Below are 18,416 nucleotides of genomic sequence, written 5' to 3'. Positions count from 1 at the left end.
ACGCAAAACTTTGTATCCAAATTAAAATATAAATGTCATATTTAATCCTATATTGTAACTTCCCAGGGGCGCAGTGGGGGTCGGTACCCCCTGTGCCCCCCCTAGAGCCAGAGGCAGGCTCTAATTTATTAAACAGTAAAATTACATATATATTCAGATTTTTTACTTTTCTTATCAATTGACAATGTCACAATTTGTCCATTTTATGATATTTCTCAAATTCTTTCTTGTACCTTAATCTTATTTACAATATTTTTTTCGTAGGGTTTCATTTAAAATCCATTTCAGTCTCTCAGAGCAAGATGATTGAGTTTTATTAAGCTTTAAATAATCTGTCTCCAGTGTAATCTACAGTGGCGCAACTAGTGAGGGGGGGGGCGAACCGAGTTTTGACCCCCTCTCAGCATATTTAACCCCCCTCTCACACCCCCCCCCCTTACTTGGCTCTAGCATGATCATGATTGTAATTTGTGAATCATCTTTAATCAAATTTTGTCAATTAAGAAAAAATACCAAAATTTTTCTTTGGCGCTTCGCGCAACATTTCTAATAGAATTTCTAACTATTTTCTCCTTTTTCACTTAAAGAAAGTCAGCCGTAATTTATCCTCTAAAAATGTATATATGTTTCTTCTCCTGAGTATTACAATACGTATACCATTAAAGGTTTCACAAAACCTGACAATCTAAGAAGAATATAAATAAGAAATATAATAAGGATTATATTGGACTACCATGACTTTTGAAGACTATAAGAGGAAAACAATGACAGAGGGACTTCGATCAGAAAGACTATTATGGATAATGGACAGACGAGAAATAGATAGGACTGCACAGACCTTCGATAAAGGGACTATATAGTGGACAAATATGACTAGAAAACTAATTTCAAAAAACTGGTGTAGACTGTAATAGGGGACTTTATGTATACATAGTGAATATGACTAAGCCAGAGACTCAGACAGACTAAGAAATACATGAAAAGACGCTAAAAGAACAGAAATTTTTCGCGCACATGTCTCAATAAATAACTCATCCAGGTTAGGGTTTAACAACCTGTTAAAAGTATACATTTTAAAGCTGTTGGAAGTATTTTTTTGTAAACACAAAAACAAGCCATCAATATTATAATAATTTGGAATATTATGAGCACTGAGCCAACACTTCAACATTTAAAAAATGCTGTTTTTTACCTCAAATCAAAGATTTTTGTTCTTTTACTACTCAATTTTATAATGGTATTGTTGGTAATTATGGTCAGGGTAGATTAATATAGATTTTAAGCTTTAATTTTTTCCCTAATACGGGTTTTATAAGGGGGGGTGCACATCAACCGTTAGGGAGGTGCACAAAAAAAAATTTCGGCACGCTGACGCGCGCCAAAAGTGTGCCCTCCAGCCTTAACCTCCACTACGCCCCTGTTCCTTGTACTTTCTACAAAGCCGCAAAAACTCATTATTACAGGAATATAAATAACATGTTTTAGAATATTCACAAAATACTTGGAACACGGTGAGGGAAATATTGGGAAACTTGGAAAGCAAGTCGGAAATTCCAGAGTTTTGATTGAAAACGGAGATACTATTAAGGACGATATTGGAATTGCAAATGGATTTAATATTTTTTTATTTCTAAATTGGAAGCTTTTAAAGATTAAAAAGACAATGGCATATCATTTTATTCATTTCTTGAAAATCCCATTGAAGAAAATTATTCTTTTTTCAACAAATTGAAATACTTAAAATTTTAAAACCTAAACCTAGTGAACTGCAATATCTCCTAATATCACCTAAAAACTATTCTTCCTTGTATTAAAGTTAAACTTTATCATGTTTTAAATCTTTCACTGCAAACATGTTTTGTTCAAACGAGAGTCATATTTGAATCACACTTAAAAACTCACTTAACAATTACCGACCAACTAGTTAACTACCCGGGACAAATCAGAATAAATCAAAATATTTAAATATTTATTTCTTCATGGTAGATTATACAAAAAATTTAACTTTTAACAATGAATGGAGACAAATTTCTGAAAGGGACTGTAGGCGTAATTTCAAGTGACCCTTCATTTACAGGGGTGCATGCCTGATTCACAACGGTACCCTGCAAACCATTGACCGATCCTGAAGGAAAAAGTAATCCTTGTGTTCATTTCTAAAATGGTGTTCAACTTACCGGAAAACTGTAGAAAGTACGCTAGAGTATAGTGTGAACTCAATACGGCTAACTGTACACATTAGTTTATTTCAGATGTAAAACAGGTTGTAGAGTTGGCCAGTAAAGAGTTTAAAAGGTACAGCCACTTAGAATTACAAATACAGTCCCTTTACATTTTTTACAGTATCTGTAATATTTACATTTTTTACGGTATCTGTTATATTTACATTTTTTACAATATCTGTAATATTTACATTTTTTACAGTATCTGTAATATTTAGATTTTTTACAGTATCTGTAATATTTACATTCTTTAAGGCATCTGTAATATTTACAAAAAATAAAACTGCATTGATTTGCTTTTTAGGATAAATGTTCGAAGTTTTATACAAGTATAAAAATGTTTAACGTTTATAAAATAAATATTAGCCCATAATACGGAAAGAGACTTTATAAACAAAACAATTATAATGCCATTTATTAAAATTGATTCAACAAAAATGTCAGATTTGATTCAACAAAATTTAAATTTTCTTTTAAAAATTCCAACTTAGTAAATTTCGCTTATTTGAAATAATTTAACAAATGAATTCAGATATGTGATGAAACAAGATTTTGTGAATTTGTTCACATTCTTGAAACCAATAAAACCTGGTTCAAACTTCAAATTTCGAATAACACTTTTTGAAATTTTAATTTGCCTGTTGTCCGTTTAACCCCTTTTCCCACTGAATATACCGAAAAAGACAAGATCGAAAGGTCGGGAAACTTTTAAATATTCTTCAAAAATTTTCTGTCAAATTTCATTCATAACTTTCGTTGTCTGAACTGGGCCAAAAAGGATGATTTTAGAGGTAGCATGCCTGAGAAGCTGGATAGGATAAAAAAGTTCCTTAATCTATTTTTTGTCCAGAAAGTATTTCTTTTCAAATTTTAACCTTTTTGTTGCAGTTTTTCTTATTTGAATGTTTAACAGCTATTACAGAATTGTTACCTAGAGCAACATTTTGTGCAAACCATGACTAACTGATGGAATCGTATCTTTATTGGTATATTTTTTAATGCACTTACAAAAAGAAATTGAAAAACTCAACTAGGAAGAATCAAAATATTAAATAGTTAAATATATTTCTTCAAGATTTAATCTGTTCCAAATGTGATATAATTGTATCTTAGTTGTGTGAGAGAGGCTGAATCTGAGTTTACTCTGCTCTCCTTGTTCTAACATGTGAGAACATTGTCCTAAATCCATCCTTTATCCCGAGAAGTTTGTCCTTCTCACTCTCTTCTGGTGTGTCGGGTAGAGGTTTACCCTGAAAACAGAGTGTTAAAAAATAATTCTACGTAAAACATTATGTCCAACGTACAACAGTACAACAGTACAACAGTACAACAGTACAACAGTACAACAGTACAACAATTAGAACATGTATGTGTTATGTCAAGAACTTCAAATAATGTTTTAACAAATTGGAACTAAAAAATTTTTCTTGTTTAATTTTAAAAGCTGACCACAATTTGGAAATCCCAGGATTCCTGGAATATATGTATTTACCTGTGTTTCTGGAAGAAGAATGGATAAAGACGCAGATAGCAAAGCAGAAAATGCAAACATGCTTATAGGAATACTTGGTGATACATCAGCTAGTTTACCCACTGTAGTAGCTAGTACCTAAAAATAACTTATTTTTAGTAGATGTATTTAATAGTAGCTATATACTACCTTTACCTAAAAAAAACTTCATGTAACATACATCGAGTATTTAGTATTGGGTACCTATGAAGTGTTTTGTTGTGTATTTTTCAAAATCTGGTGGCATACCCTTATTTATCTTACCGTTAGAGACCCTTCACTCCAATTGAATGATTTATTTACTACAAGGAAGCTTATCGTATGACTCAAAGATGTCCCTGAGGAGTAGAATGAACGGTATACTTTTTTCAAATTTACTGTTTATAGATACTCTCCTTATATAAATAATCTATAACCTACCCCTTCTTATATAATTAATCTATAACCTACTCAATCTTATATACTTAATCTATAACCAACCCTTCTTATATAATTAATCTATAACCTACCCCTTCTTATATGATTAATCTATAACCTACTCCTTCTTATATATTTAATCTATAACCTACCCCTTCTTATATAATTAATCTATAGCCTACTCAATCTTATATAATTAATACATAACCAACCCTTCTTATATAATTAATCTATAACCTACCCCTTCTTATATGATTAATCTATAACCTACTCCTTCTTATATAATTAATCTATAACCTACCCCTTCTTATATAATTAATCTATAACCTACCCCTTCTTATATGGTTAATCTATAACCTACCCCTTCTTTTATGATTAATCTATAACCTACCCCTTCTTATTTAATTAATATATAACCTTCCCTTTCTTATATAATTAATGTATAACCTACCCCTTCTTATATAATTAATCTATAACATACCCCTTCTTATATAATTAATGTATAACCTACTCCTTCTAATATAATTAATCTATAACCTACCCCTTCTGATATAATTAATGTATAACCTACCCCTCCAACTCTAGCGATCATAGATGCAGATCCTACACCAGCATTGCGTACAGTAGTCGGCATCAACTCACTCATCCACATCCAGAGCATACCGAAGGAAGAGGAGACACAGAAACTAGAGAATAAAATAAATACAAAGGATAAAGAGGAACAAAGGAACTCAAATTTTCAATTTTCTATATCTTTTAAACCTGATAGTGTAAACTTATGATATTTCAAACTAAGATTATTCTGTCTAACAGAATTCATAGTTTGAAATATCAGAGGCTTACGTCATCATTTTGCAAAGATTTTGGAATTAGAAAATTTATGTTTGTGGCAAAAACTCAATTCCTTTGACAGAATTACAGAAAACTGCATGTACAACATTTTCCTTTACAATCATGATTGAAACTTTACACTTGTTTTTTTGCTGAATAATTTATTATAATAAATTTACATTTGACAGGCTAAGGCTAACCGGCCCTTGACCCCAATTTCTAATGCAGAAGCTTCACTTTCAAAATGTGAACAGTTTCTTTTTTGTTTGAAAACGTCGTTTGTTTAAAACAAAGTTTTTAAGAAAGACTGACCTGGCAATTAGAGATAGAACTAGAATTATAGTATCATTCCCAGCTTTAGGAACTACCAGAATAATTACAAACAGAATACCTTAAACCAGCGCTCACATTTTTAACGAATATAAAACTACAAAAATTATCAGAAAACATAGCGAAAAACAGAGGAATATTACGAAAGACTAATTATTCGGAGTTTTTCTAAAGTCTGCTTTTATTTACAAATGCAAAATGTTCATACTGGGAGAAGAAATGATCAAAAGCAAGCATTTTGAAGAATTTGTATTTCGAGGCACTATATCCCGGTAGGAGGGGGGGGGGGTGATTTTCAAAAGTGAGAAAAATTAAATAAAGAGAATACTGCAACTCTTTTAAAATAATTGTGTATTAATCTCTTATGAAAATTAGAAAAAATTGCTTAAAATTGCTCAGAGTTAAAAATGTGCACAGTAAAAAAGAAGTATGATAATCAGTATAGCCTCTTAAGGAGCCTTAAAATCTAAGTTACATAAAATGATTCAAAACAAAAAAAAAGTTTGATGGATTGTGTTGGCTGTGAAAATAATGAAAAGTATGTGAATGAGAAAATGTTTGGTTCCTGCGATGAATGTAAGTCCAATATATGGAAGTTTCCTTCCATAAAACAGGAGAGAAATCACTGAGAATGCTTTTGCAGGAAAATCCAGGCAACTCGCTATCAGGAAAGTCAGGAATAGATCACCTACAATCAGAATAACAAAAACAAATAATATTTTTAACAATATACCTTGGCAGAAAAGGGAGTGGGTGTAGGGCTGTTAATCGTTTTTAAAAAAGAAAAACGAACGTTTTTCTTTTCGTTTTTGATTTTCTAAAGCTAATGAACCTTCGTTTCAGAGAAAAAGGAATGGATGAAACTAACAAACTGTTGGTTCTGAACTTTTAAAAACCGAAAAGACGATATGTTAGTTTTACTGAAAAACCTATCGTTTTAATTTCTGAAAGTTGTGATTTTTAAATATTTTTAAGTAAGAGATGTTGAGAAAAATGATCTAAGGGTTTCCCAACCTAAAATTGTATTATATATACATACATATATATTAAAATACGTGTGGAGTCGATTTAATTCAATAATAACGAGCCGGGAGGGTAAAAATACTCGATAATTCGTTTGGATACCCTATAAGGTCGGTTAAAGGTACGTCGTTAACGATTACCAACTAAAGTATGTATTAATAATAGTTAACGAAGGTGTGGCCGTTAAGAATCGTTAAAAATCAAAAACGATCTACACTCATTAACAAAATGCATTAATATTTTTTTATTTCCTATTTCTTTTTTAATTAAAAAACGGTCCTTTTCAAAAAAGATCATTTTTTGTTTTTTTTTTCTAAGTCGTTGACGAAGTAAAAAACGTTCTGTCCTTAAGTGGGTTTAATTGAATTAAAGCAAATAACAATTGTTTCATGTAGAGCTATGTACGTATATAAATATATGAGTCAGAAGTTTTAAGAATGTCTAAATTTAATTGAAATATGAAAACCAAAAATTTATATCATAATGGATACAAAAAAGAATAAATGACAAAAGACTACAAATGAAGGATATTATTAACTGCAAAGAAAACTAAAGATGATTTTTTATAATTAATGATATTATCAATACAGAAAACTTATAATTAATGATTTTATGACTAAAAATACATTCTGAACCTGTCAAATTCTGCCAGTTGAGAGAGAGACCGTACATCATAAAGGAGCTAGCGAACCAGTTGAAATACATGATCAGGGTCTTCTGTCGGAGTACAGGAAACCTTAGGATATCCACAACAGTTCCATTCCTGTACACAGAACAACGGGTTCAAATTTTTTTCACAGAAACTAAATCGAAAAATCGAACTTAACCAAATTATATGACCTAAGCCTAGATTTTCATGACAAAAACCTTTTCGGTTTAAGTTAATGCCAAACAAAACATTTAGAATTAATAATTGTTGTAATTCAGCAAATTTTATCCTAAAATGTTTTATCATGTTTTTGGCATAATATTATATTACACAGTGAGGCTAAACCCGTTCAAGACATTAAGTTTGTGCTCAGAGATGAAATTAATTCTATCCGGGACCGAGGGAATCCTGAGAAATTCAGGTTTCAGTCCTGATTTCACAGATACTTGAAAATTCAATATATTCTCGCATGAATATTTTAAAACAAATATGTATAAGTACGACCCCTATTATTTCTGCTGTATTTTTGGGGATCATATAAAACGATGTTTCGTCTAAAACACTTTTAAATGGCAGTTTCTACGCTAAGCTTACAAAATTTAGATTACAAGAAGAAGAAAATCAATTAACAGTTCTTTGTATTTTATAAAACAAATGAGGGAAAAAATTAAATATATTTCTCTGTTTTAATGCAGAATTCTTATATAATATCTCAGAAGTGGTTGATGTTATTGAGCAGACAGTGTTCTTTAGTTTCTCCAGATATCCAGGATGATATATCTCAACCTTCCAGAGAAAGTTACAACTTGTTAAAAACTTTAGATGAGTGATAGAAACTCCATTGAAATGATAAAAAACTGTATGGTTTAGATAAAAAAATTTTTGGTTTAAATGATTGCACCATGGTTTAGATAAAAAAAAACCATGGTTCAAACGAAAAAACTCGTTGGGTTGAGTGAAAAACTCTAAGGTACTGGTGACCAAAACTGAGATATAACTGCAAAACTCCAAAGTAAAATTGATAATCTTTAAGGTTTAAATAAAAAACTTTATGGTTCAGAATATATCATCCAAAGATTAGGTACTGAACCCAACAATTCAGATGATATAATAAACTTCTAGATATAAATGAAATATTCCATGGTTAGGATGTTTAAGTCAAAGGTTCAAGCGATAAAGTCCATGGTTTAGATGATTAACTCTATGGTTTAGATCATAAAGGTTTAAATAAAAAACTTTAAGGTTTAAACTCCAAAGTTTAGATGATAAACCCACCAATTCAGATAATATACTCCAAGGGTTATAAAATAAACTTCTAGATGTAGATGAAATATTCCATAGTTAGGATGTTTAAGTAAAAGGTTCAGGTGATAAACTTCGTGCTTTAGAGGATAAACTACCATGGTTTGAATTAAAATTGCATTGTTTTGGTGATAAACTCCAAGGTTCAGATAATAAATCTATGGGATTCTTGGCAGGTATGGCTTGATGTAGTCAGTCATGTAAACCAAGAAGTTTATCATCTAAACCTAGAAATTTATTATCTGAACCTAGATGTGTATCATCTAAACCTAGAAGTTTTCATTTAAACCTGGAAATTTATCCCCTAAACCACGGATCTAAAGTCAACTCATTAATATTTTAACAAGTTCTGGCATTCTTTGGAAGGTTTGGCCGGATATATGATCCTGGATTTCTGGAGAAACTAAAGATTATGGTCTGATCATATAACATCAGGCACTTCTGAGATATTACATTAACAATTCTGCATTAAAAAAGATTTACAAATTTAATTAGTTTCATCATTTGTTTGATAAAATACAGATGTGAGCATAAATTTTTTTTTTCTCCTTGTAATCTAAAATTTTGTTACCTTAGCGCAAAACTGCCGTTCAGAGTCGTTTTAGATAAAATATCAAGCTGTTCTGTATGACACCCCCAAATACGGCAAAAATAATAAGGGTTGTTATTTTATATGTTTGTCCTAAAATAGTCGTTTGCGATCATATTGAACTTTCAAGTATCTGTGAAATCAGGACTGAAACCTGTCTCACTGTGATTATATTTCACCATGCTCCTTACACATTGCAAAATTTACAATGATCAAATAATATATTCACCTTCTCTGTTGCTGGGGTCGTTTCAATGAAATCATTTCTGGATCAGCTTTTCTTTTATTCGTCTTTATAGCATCAGCTAAATATTATGAAAATTTAGTGAAGATTGTGTATTTGTCACCCGAAAATGTCATTTTTTTCTCACTTTTCGGTGCGTATCAAAATGATATAAAATTCTTTAAAAAAAGTTCTTTGTGCACTGAAAAAAAAAACCTATTCCGAAAAGTTTGATTAGAGTAGGGCCGGGTTCACGCTCTTCTGATTTTTTGGATTTGGGATACAAACCAATTTATATTGAACGGAGGGAAGAAATTCTGGCCAATATTGTAGTTATTATTTTTCTTTCATTTTCGGATAGCAGATTTATGTTAATATTAGAATTTTACTTTGCAAACATTTAGATCCTTTCGGGTAAAAGAAATCTTTTAAGAATTTTTTTTAAATAGGCCGATTACCTATGAGAACTTTAGCTTCTGATATTCTACCCTTAGCAACCAACCATCTTGGACTTTCAGGAAGGAAATATAGGAGAACAGGAGCTAGACACAGAGGAGCAGATACAGCCTACAATATATATAGGAAGGAAATATAGGAGAACAGGAGCTAGACACAGAGGAGCAGATACAGAGGAGCAGACACAGCCTACAATATATAGGAAGGAAATATAGGAGAACAGGAGCTAGACACAGAGGAGCAGATACAGCCTACAATATATATAGGAAGGAAATATAGGAGATCAGGAGCTAGACACAGAGGAGCAGATACAGCCTACAATATATATACAATATAGGAGATCAGGAGCTAGACACAGAGGAGCAGATACAGCCTACAATATACATACAATTATATTTATTGTCTTAAGTATATATATGTATTAATAGATCTTTATGTCAATACATTAATGTATAATAGTCAATTTATTATACAATCAAAACAGAAATATATATCCTCATGTGTAATATGTGTATTCACACATATATATTTAACCTGAAATATACTAATAGTAATGTTTTAAAGTGTTGCTTAAGTTTTATATTTACATACACATACACTACATTCTACAATATGTAAAACATATATAAAACAAATATGCAATCCAGTAATTTGATAATTCAAATATATAAACAATAAATATTTTCAAACAAAAAATAAAAAAATAAATTGTCGTTGACGTGTGCATAAAACTTGGAATTAATGGAAAATGTAGATTTAGTAGACACACTTTACGCACAATATATTCACACTACTTTCATAATCTGCAGATTTATCCTATTAAGCCAGGTAAAGGTTGACCTGCATCATTCTGCGCCAGTTTCTCAATGTCCATGCGCAGACTAGGATAAATATTCTACTGATGGGCCAGGTAAACTGCATTCCCATTCCCAGTAGGATCTTCCATTTTCCTAAAATATAATCAAGTTATATACTCAAGTCAACCAGTGATCACCAGACACTAAATTAATTGGATGAGAGCTGAACTAAACCTTCAGTACCGCTGTTTAATGTTGATATCCATTATCTCTATGTTTAATCTCTACTCTACTTGATGCTAGCTCCATGTTTAATCTTTAATCTCTACTCTGCCTGATGCTAGATCTATGTTTAATCTCTACTCTACTTGATGCTAGCTCCATGTTTATTCTCTACTCTACCTGATGCTAGCTCCATGTTAAATTTCTACTCTACCTAATGCTAGCTTTATGTTTAATCTCTACTCTACATGATGATAGCCCCATGTTTAATCTCTACTCTACATGATGCTAGCACCATGTTTAATCTCTAATCTCTACTCTGCCTGATGCTGGCTCTATGTTTAATCTCTACTCTACTTGATGCTAGCTCCATGTTTAATCTCTACTCTACCTGATGCTAGCTCTATGTCTAATCTCTACTCTACCTGATGCTAGCTACATGTTTAATCTCTACTCTACCTAATGCTAGCTCTATGTTTAATCTCTACTCTACCTGATGCTAGCTCTATGTCTAATCTCTACTCTACCTGATGCTAGCTCTATGTTTAATCTCTACACTACTTGATGCTAGCTCCATGTTTAATCTCTACTCTACCTGATGCTACCTCTCTGTTTCATCTCTACTCTACCTGACGCTAGCTCCATGTTAAATTTCTACTCTACCTAATGCTAGCTTTATGTTTAATCTCTACTCTACATGATGATAGCCCCATGTTTAATCTCTACTCTACATGATGCTAGCTCCATGTTTAATCTCTAATCTCTACTCTGCCTGATGCTGGCTCTATGTTTAATCTCTACTCTACCTGATGCTAGCTCTATGTTTAATCTCTACTGTACCTGATGCTAGCTCCATGACCCAAACAAATGCTACTGTAAAGTTTGCTATAGCAGCAATACCAACAACTAAAACAAAAAGCTGCATTATTCGTGTTTTAAAAACATCAAATTTTAAAGTATGAGGTACTGGAAAAAAATAGCTATTTATTATTAAATTTTTAATTTTCATAGAAATTTTTGTTTTTACGCTTTACCTATCCAGAGTCCCACAAATGTAGTATATGATGGCATAAAACTACACGCAACTCCACTAACAAGGAGTAGTGCCGTAAACCCACAAATAGCTTTCTAAACAAAATTTATGAACATGAGATTAAAATCAAGTGCAAATTGTTTTTTTGTTTTTTTATTTGGAAAAACCCTATAATTATATAATAAAAACAGGCTTCTTTGAAAATTGAATATTTTATTTGGTAAATAATTCACATTTATAAGGTATACTCATAATACCAAAAAAGATTAATTTCAACTTATTAATGGTTTTAACCAAAAAAGAAAAAGTACCTGTCTCCCAAAAGTATCTGAAACCATACCGGCGACAAATGTGCCAATTCCAAAGCCTCCGAAAAACATCATTTTGGCCATGGTTGACAAGGGACTAGCCTAAAATGAAAATTATTTTTATCATTAAACCATTTATTGAGAGATGATTATGGAGATGTTTTCGTGTTTCTATACGATATGGAACAAGTTTCCGACATGTTAGTGTTCATTCTTAAACAAAACATAATGAAAAACAAGAAAACGTTGAACTACGTAGATTAAGTTGAACCAATTCTCTCCAATTTGAATAGGCTCCCAACAGATGTGATTCAACTTAGGTTTTGTAGTTTAATTACTTCTCTACGTTGCATAATTGTTGTCACTTTCTACAAAATCCACCGTTGAAAGTTTAAAATTTCTGTCAGAAAGAAGAAAACATCTTATCCATTGTATATTGGATTAAGCGTATACGGGACTTTTCAGACGAATAACTATTAAACGTTGACGATCTTTGAAACTTATTATCTATAAATATACTTTGCTTGTCTGTTGGGTTTCTGTCTGTTTGTATCCAATAAACGTCAAAATGGGCCCGAATTTTGTGTGGCACCTGACATGACCCCGAAGGAAGGTTTATGGATGATATAAATTTCAAAAATTTGCCTTCATCAAAATTTGGTTTTCATCAAGTTTTGAAAATCCACAAAAAAAATATTTCACAATCCGCGAAATTTATTTGTTGTTCTATTATATTGCATACTAAGAGAAAATTCACAAATAAAATAGAAGATGGACGCGAAGCGCCATAAAAGCCTAGTAACCGTATTTCTAGATATCCTACCTCACAAACCAGGTTATAATCTGATATTATAGTTTCCTCCCAGAAACTCAAATCATACTGAACACAAATTTATATCGTTCGTTTGGAGAATGTCCTAGTTAAGCCAATGTTTAAACCAAATGAAAACGTAGTTTCTAAAGAGATTGGGAAAAGGTTTATGTTTTAAAAAATGATGGCATGCTATGGCAAATTACTTGCAAAATAAATATCTGTATAAAAAATTTGCATGAGTTTCCAAAATACAAACCAAAAACTTTAAGACTTTTTTATAGATCTTTGTTTAAACTAAATATTGAAGTTTTTCATACCTCAAAAGATGTACAGGAGTCCAAACACTCATTCTGAAAGCAAAACAGTTATAGTGTGTCCAATTAAACTTATTAATCTAAAACTAAACTAACAGAGGTCTAAAGAAACATAAATACACAAATACTTTTCTCTGTAATGCAAGCCCATCTAAAAAATATTAAAATCACACTCAAAATCTACAAATCAAAATTATCAAGATCAAAAATCAAAAAACTATCACGACAGACCAATATAAAAGCGTGGTCGGCTTCGTTTTTTTAGTGTGACATAATAAATTTTACCGCTTTTTGACCACATTAACGACCTGTGATTCCACCAACAGAGGGAGGTTAAGTCACTTTACGTCCCTTGGTACAGTTATGTATCGGAATAACCACCCGCTCTGCCAAGTTTTCAGGAAAAAATTCGCACATGTTTATCTCAAAAGACGATAACATTGTGTACAATTACTTTTTCGGGAAATTAAAATTTTTAGTTAACCACTGGTTCCCTCCAACAATTTGTCTACAAAATTGGTGTTGGGAACCCATGGTAAAGTAAAATTCCCTTAACTTCCCTATAAAGTAATTGTAAATAATTAATCGATCGATCGATAAATAATTATCTGCAAATTATCACTTTTACTTTTATTATTTGCCTAACCTTAGTTAGATTATCCTGATGAACATGTACACCAGAACTCTCAGTTTCCACACACCAGAAATCTGTTTTAGGCATCGCAAATGGGGACATGAATATATGCGCTAACCCTGAAATATAAGATTATTGTCATTCAATAATAAAAATGCGCGTAATATATTGTGGATTTTACATTCCAGATTTAAAAAATCATTAGACAATGGTTTTCTTATTCTAAACCCTTCATGGCACCCATAGTATTTTTTTCAGAATAGAATCATTTTTACGTTTTACTAAGAATACAATAAGAAGACCCGATTAGATGATTAAAAACTTTAATTTTTGTAAAGTTTGAAAACTACTTTCCTGGGATAGAAACCAGAAATACAATTCCTATTCTCTCTAGCTGCCATCTTCCAGTCTCTCCTTTAAAACCAAAACTAGTTTTTACTAGTTTACTAAACAAATTATCATATCCACTGTCAAGCTAGGGAGGGAAGGCAACCTCCCCCGCACAGCTTCCGAACCTCATTTTACCTAATTGCGGCAGTGCCCCCATAGGGCTTCCAAACAGTCTTCCGGGAATGATCTTCCATTTACAATCGCCAATTTCTACTTAAAACGGGACTAATTTGATAATTTAAGCACGCTAGTCAACCTAAACTATTCTTAACATTTGCAAAATATTTTTTTGATTTTTTTACAATCAAAGTTCGGGGAGAAAATAGTTCTTTTTTTATAGATTTTTTTATCAATAAATCTTGGAATGGCTGGCGCTTTTTTATGAACAACTTTTAGTAATAAGTAGACACATAAAAAAGTTTTCTTCATAAAATGTATTTAATTCCATATTTAAAATTTTGTACAGCTTCAAATCCCTTGAACTTGTAATTAAAGAAATTTACGTAAACGCGTAAACTTACATGAAATTCGTTTTGCAGACGAAAACGCATTATTTATATAAGGTTAATTCACCTGCATAATAATGCATTAAACAATGAGAAAAGGCAACTTCAGCGATTCTCAATTAAAGAAAATGACTTTATCCTTCGTTCTATATGTATTTCAAATCTATAGCGCTTGTAAAAATAAAGTTTAAAAATCATTAGGTTACAACAGAGTTTTGTTTTCTTTAAATATCTCAATAACTAGAGAGAAAATTAACAAAGGGCAATGTTTTTAGAATCAACATTATATGAAGAATATTCTTTTTGACTTATTATATTTATAGAGACTATTTATAATTAAGGCGGCAGCCATTCCAAGATTTGTTGAGAAAAAAATTCACAAAGTTTTCGTTTTTCCAGCTCGATCTTTGATTGTAAAAAAAAAATCATTATGCAAATGTTAATGATACTATAGATTGACTACCGTGCTTAAAATTATCGAATTATTCCCGTTTAAGTAGAATGGGGATGACAATGCCGCAAATAGGTAAAAGAGATTCAGAAGCTGTACGGGGGAGATTGTTGCCTTCCCTCACTCGTCACAACTCTGATTTGCTAAGGGTAGCCCAATCAGGTTGTAAATATATAGGTATTTGAAAACTAGAGTTTGAGACAAGTGTTTAGTAGGGCTTGGCAGTGTTTTGTTAACTAACGGCAAGTTTTCTAATTTCCCCGGCTTTTTTTTTGCAAAAAAGGCCTAGACAGCTGTCGCCTTCTTCGATTTTTAAAATATCTTCCGATAATGCCGTTAATAAGATTGAGACCGGTAAATTTAAAACAAGAACGATTTCAATAAATAAACAACAGTAGGAAACCTTAACTAGTTTAAAACAGAAATAAACAACAGTAGGAAACCTGAACTAGTTTAAAACAGAAATAAACAACAGTGGAAACCTGAACTAGTTTAAATAAACATTTAGACCTGAACTAGTCTAAACCAGAAGTAAACAGTTGAAAACCTGAGCTAGATTAAACAAGAAATAAACAATAATAAAGAACCCCTGATCTAACATAAACTAGAATAAACAATAGAAGATATTAACTTGTTTGAACAAAAATGAGTAATTGTAAAACAAAAGGAAAACTGAACAAGTTTTAACTTTATGATAAATTTCTTATTATCAAAGTTTATTATTTCTTTAACCTGTTCTCACACTAATCAGTGTCAGGTGCATGCATCAACCTTGATTATATGCACGTACCTTTTATCATTTGTTGGAATATGGAGAAAAAATAAAATGTCCTTATACTGATTTCAAACTTTACATTTTTAAATCATATTCATTTTGTAATAGTTTTTGAAATATCAAATGTTGGAATATTTAAATACTAAACAATAGAATAATCCAACTTTTTTTCTGAAAAATAGACACGAATTTACCCTCATTAAAATTCATTGGAAAGGACATTAAAATTTCTTGATGACGCAACAAAACCACGGATATGATTTCATGAATTTATTTTGGAAGCAGTAAATTTTCTCAAAATATTTGATCCAATTTCACTCTTTGTAAATATTTATATTTGTAGGTATATTATCATTTTTTCCCGTTAAACATAGGTTTTGTTCTAGTTCTCCCTATTAGAGATATAATCTGATCTTCACAAGCCTCAGGATCTCCTTGAAGAGTGTCATTCTCATTTTTCTCATCTTCATCCTTCTCATCTTCTTCCTTCAAATATAAATAGATGTTTCATTTTGATAAAATAAAGTTGTAACTTGAATACTTTTTCAAATTACATTTTTATCTAAAAGAACACTTTTGCAGAGCTCCATGTAAATTTGTCTCTGTTTGGCCTGTCCCCAGCCAAACTTTAGATAGAAAAAATTGTACATGCACACCTCTAGTTGACTAGTATCAGGGAATACCTTCAAATTTTAATCATTTCACAAATTCTCAGACAAAAAATTATCAGATTTTAAAAAATCTAAACGGAAGAAATTTCTGTATTCATAGGTTTTATGGAATCACCCTGTGATGTGGGGTTTTTAATATGTAAGTAGCCTTAAAGGGACAGTAAAGGAAAAATGAAAGGGGGTATAGGCTGAAAGCTAATCACTTAAGCTCTTGATCGCGACCCATGAAAGTCATATCTGATGTTCCTATCTCGAGAAATTGATATAAAACTGTGTCAAATCTATACGAAAATTAATATATATACAATTTTGTATAAAAGTAGTAGGTTTAAACAGATCATATTCAGCAAATAAGCAACCAATCTGAAAGCGATGATATCTCAGAGAAAGCTTATTGTAATTTAGATTTACTTTTATATTTGTTGTTTCTATTTTCAATAGATTTCATTTATAATGTTATTTTTACGTCCGTTTTACTTGACCAGAAATTCCACCAATGGCAGTGCAGTAAAGTGGTCACGTGATACAGGCGGAGACACGTGACCACTATACTGCTCTGCCATTGGTGATAGTTCTGGTCACGTGACTTAAGTTTCAGATTTTCAAAATTTTACATATATGAATTTTCGTATAATTTTAACACAGTTTCATATCAGTTTCTCGAGACAGGAACATCAGATAAAACTTTCATGGGTCGCGATCAAGAGCTAAAATGATTAGCTTTCAGCCTATACCACCTTTCATTTTTCCTTCACTCTCCCTTTAAAGGAATTGATTATTTGCCAAAAACTTTAATTCTGTTAGATCAAATAATCTAAATTTTAAATATCATAGGTTTACACCATCAGGTTACAAAGTTACAAGGATTAGAAAATTTGAGTTTGTGGCTGTGACTCTATTCCTTTCAAGTCGATAGCTTCTGTCTCATTGTAACACGAATGATCAGCGAACAATAGAATCATTTCAAAAAGATGCTGCTTATTCTAGTCCTCTCAGAAACTAGTGATTAGTGCTGCTGAAGCAGCTTACTGTGAGTAGATACATACCTCAACTGCTTTAGGAGCTGAGACTTGAAGTTCAAGATTCATCACTTCCTTCCCCTCAACCATTCTTTCTATAATATACGTATGTATTTAGGAATGGGCAGTGTTTATTTTTCTGAAAAAAAGTAGTGATCGTTTCGTTAACGACGAAAGGAGAAAAAGAAACGACCATTTTTAAAATGATATTTTTTTAACAAAATAGGAGGTATTGGTTGTTATAAAAAAATCGTCGTTTTGTTAACTCACGTGGATACTTGTCTTCTTTTTCCTTTTTAATAAAAAGATGTCGCTATAGAGACTAAAATCTACAAAACCCTTAGTGACATTTCATAACGAATGAAAAAAGAGAAAGAAGGCGATTGTCATTCCATTTTTTTCTGGTACCCACTGTATATTCTCAAATATTCTGGTATCCACTGTATATTCTCAAATATTCTGGTATCCACTGTATATTCTCAAATATTCTGGTACCCACTGTATATTCTCAAATATTCTGGTACCCACTGTACATTCTCAAATATTCTGGTACCCACTGTATATTCTCAAATATTCTGGTATCCACTGTATATTCTCAAATATTCTGGTACCCACTGTATGTTCTCAAATATTCTGGTACCCACTGTATGTTCTCAAATATTCGTTAAAAAATATGTATTCAGAAACAAGGTGATGATGAGGACATGCTGAAAATTCCTATTCAACGTTTCAACATAAAAACAAGAAAGATTTTAGATTTTTTTAATTCAATACTTGAGAAACATTTCTTAAAAAGATCAATCTAGTAAAATATATCTTGAATCTATTTTTTAATTCTGACCATTTTTTGCTCTTTTATATACATCCTTACAAATAGAAAAACAGGAAATGTATTATTATGACAGAGAAAACTAGAAACTTTAATTAATA

General features: G+C 31.4%; 1 protein-coding gene across 1 annotated transcript; it reads right to left on the bottom strand.

The window, feature by feature from the left end:
* Window positions 1-3,060: 3,060 nt before the first annotated feature.
* LOC111704417 (organic cation transporter protein) lies at window positions 3,061-17,617 on the bottom strand. Its single transcript, XM_023476653.1, has 18 exons — window positions 17,514-17,617; window positions 16,189-16,282; window positions 14,029-14,088; window positions 13,687-13,793; window positions 13,044-13,076; window positions 12,736-12,792; window positions 11,916-12,014; window positions 11,606-11,699; window positions 11,412-11,477; window positions 10,393-10,502; window positions 9,555-9,663; window positions 9,103-9,178; window positions 6,969-7,096; window positions 5,876-5,998; window positions 5,293-5,371; window positions 4,721-4,835; window positions 3,715-3,831; window positions 3,061-3,472 (listed from the first exon to the last, which is right to left on the bottom strand). Exons 1-18 carry the CDS (start codon window positions 17,574-17,576, stop codon window positions 3,362-3,364), a joined length of 1,641 nt encoding a protein of 546 aa, XP_023332421.1. The 5' UTR covers window positions 17,577-17,617; the 3' UTR covers window positions 3,061-3,361.
* Between the last annotated feature and the right edge of the window lie 799 nt (window positions 17,618-18,416).

The sequence above is a fragment of the Eurytemora carolleeae genome, unplaced genomic scaffold (assembly GCF_000591075.1).
Source record: "Eurytemora carolleeae unplaced genomic scaffold, Eaff_2.0 scaffold362, whole genome shotgun sequence".
Taxonomy (NCBI): domain Eukaryota; kingdom Metazoa; phylum Arthropoda; class Copepoda; order Calanoida; family Temoridae; genus Eurytemora; species Eurytemora carolleeae.
This window is presented reverse-complemented; position numbering and strand designations above follow the sequence as displayed.

Excerpts from the sequence above, each read along its gene's own strand:
- LOC111704417 (XM_023476653.1), bottom strand. The coding sequence starts at position 17,576 with ATGGTTGAGGGGAAGGAAGTGATGAATCTTGAACTTCAAGTCTCAGCT. Across the intron at positions 10,503-11,411 it reads GGTCATGGAGCTAGCATCAG|GAAAATGGAAGATCCTACTG; the intron begins GTACAGTAGAGA and ends ATTATATTTTAG. Across the intron at positions 4,836-5,292 it reads GTTCTATCTCTAATTGCCAG|TTTCTGTGTCTCCTCTTCCT; the intron begins GTCAGTCTTTCT and ends TTTATTCTCTAG.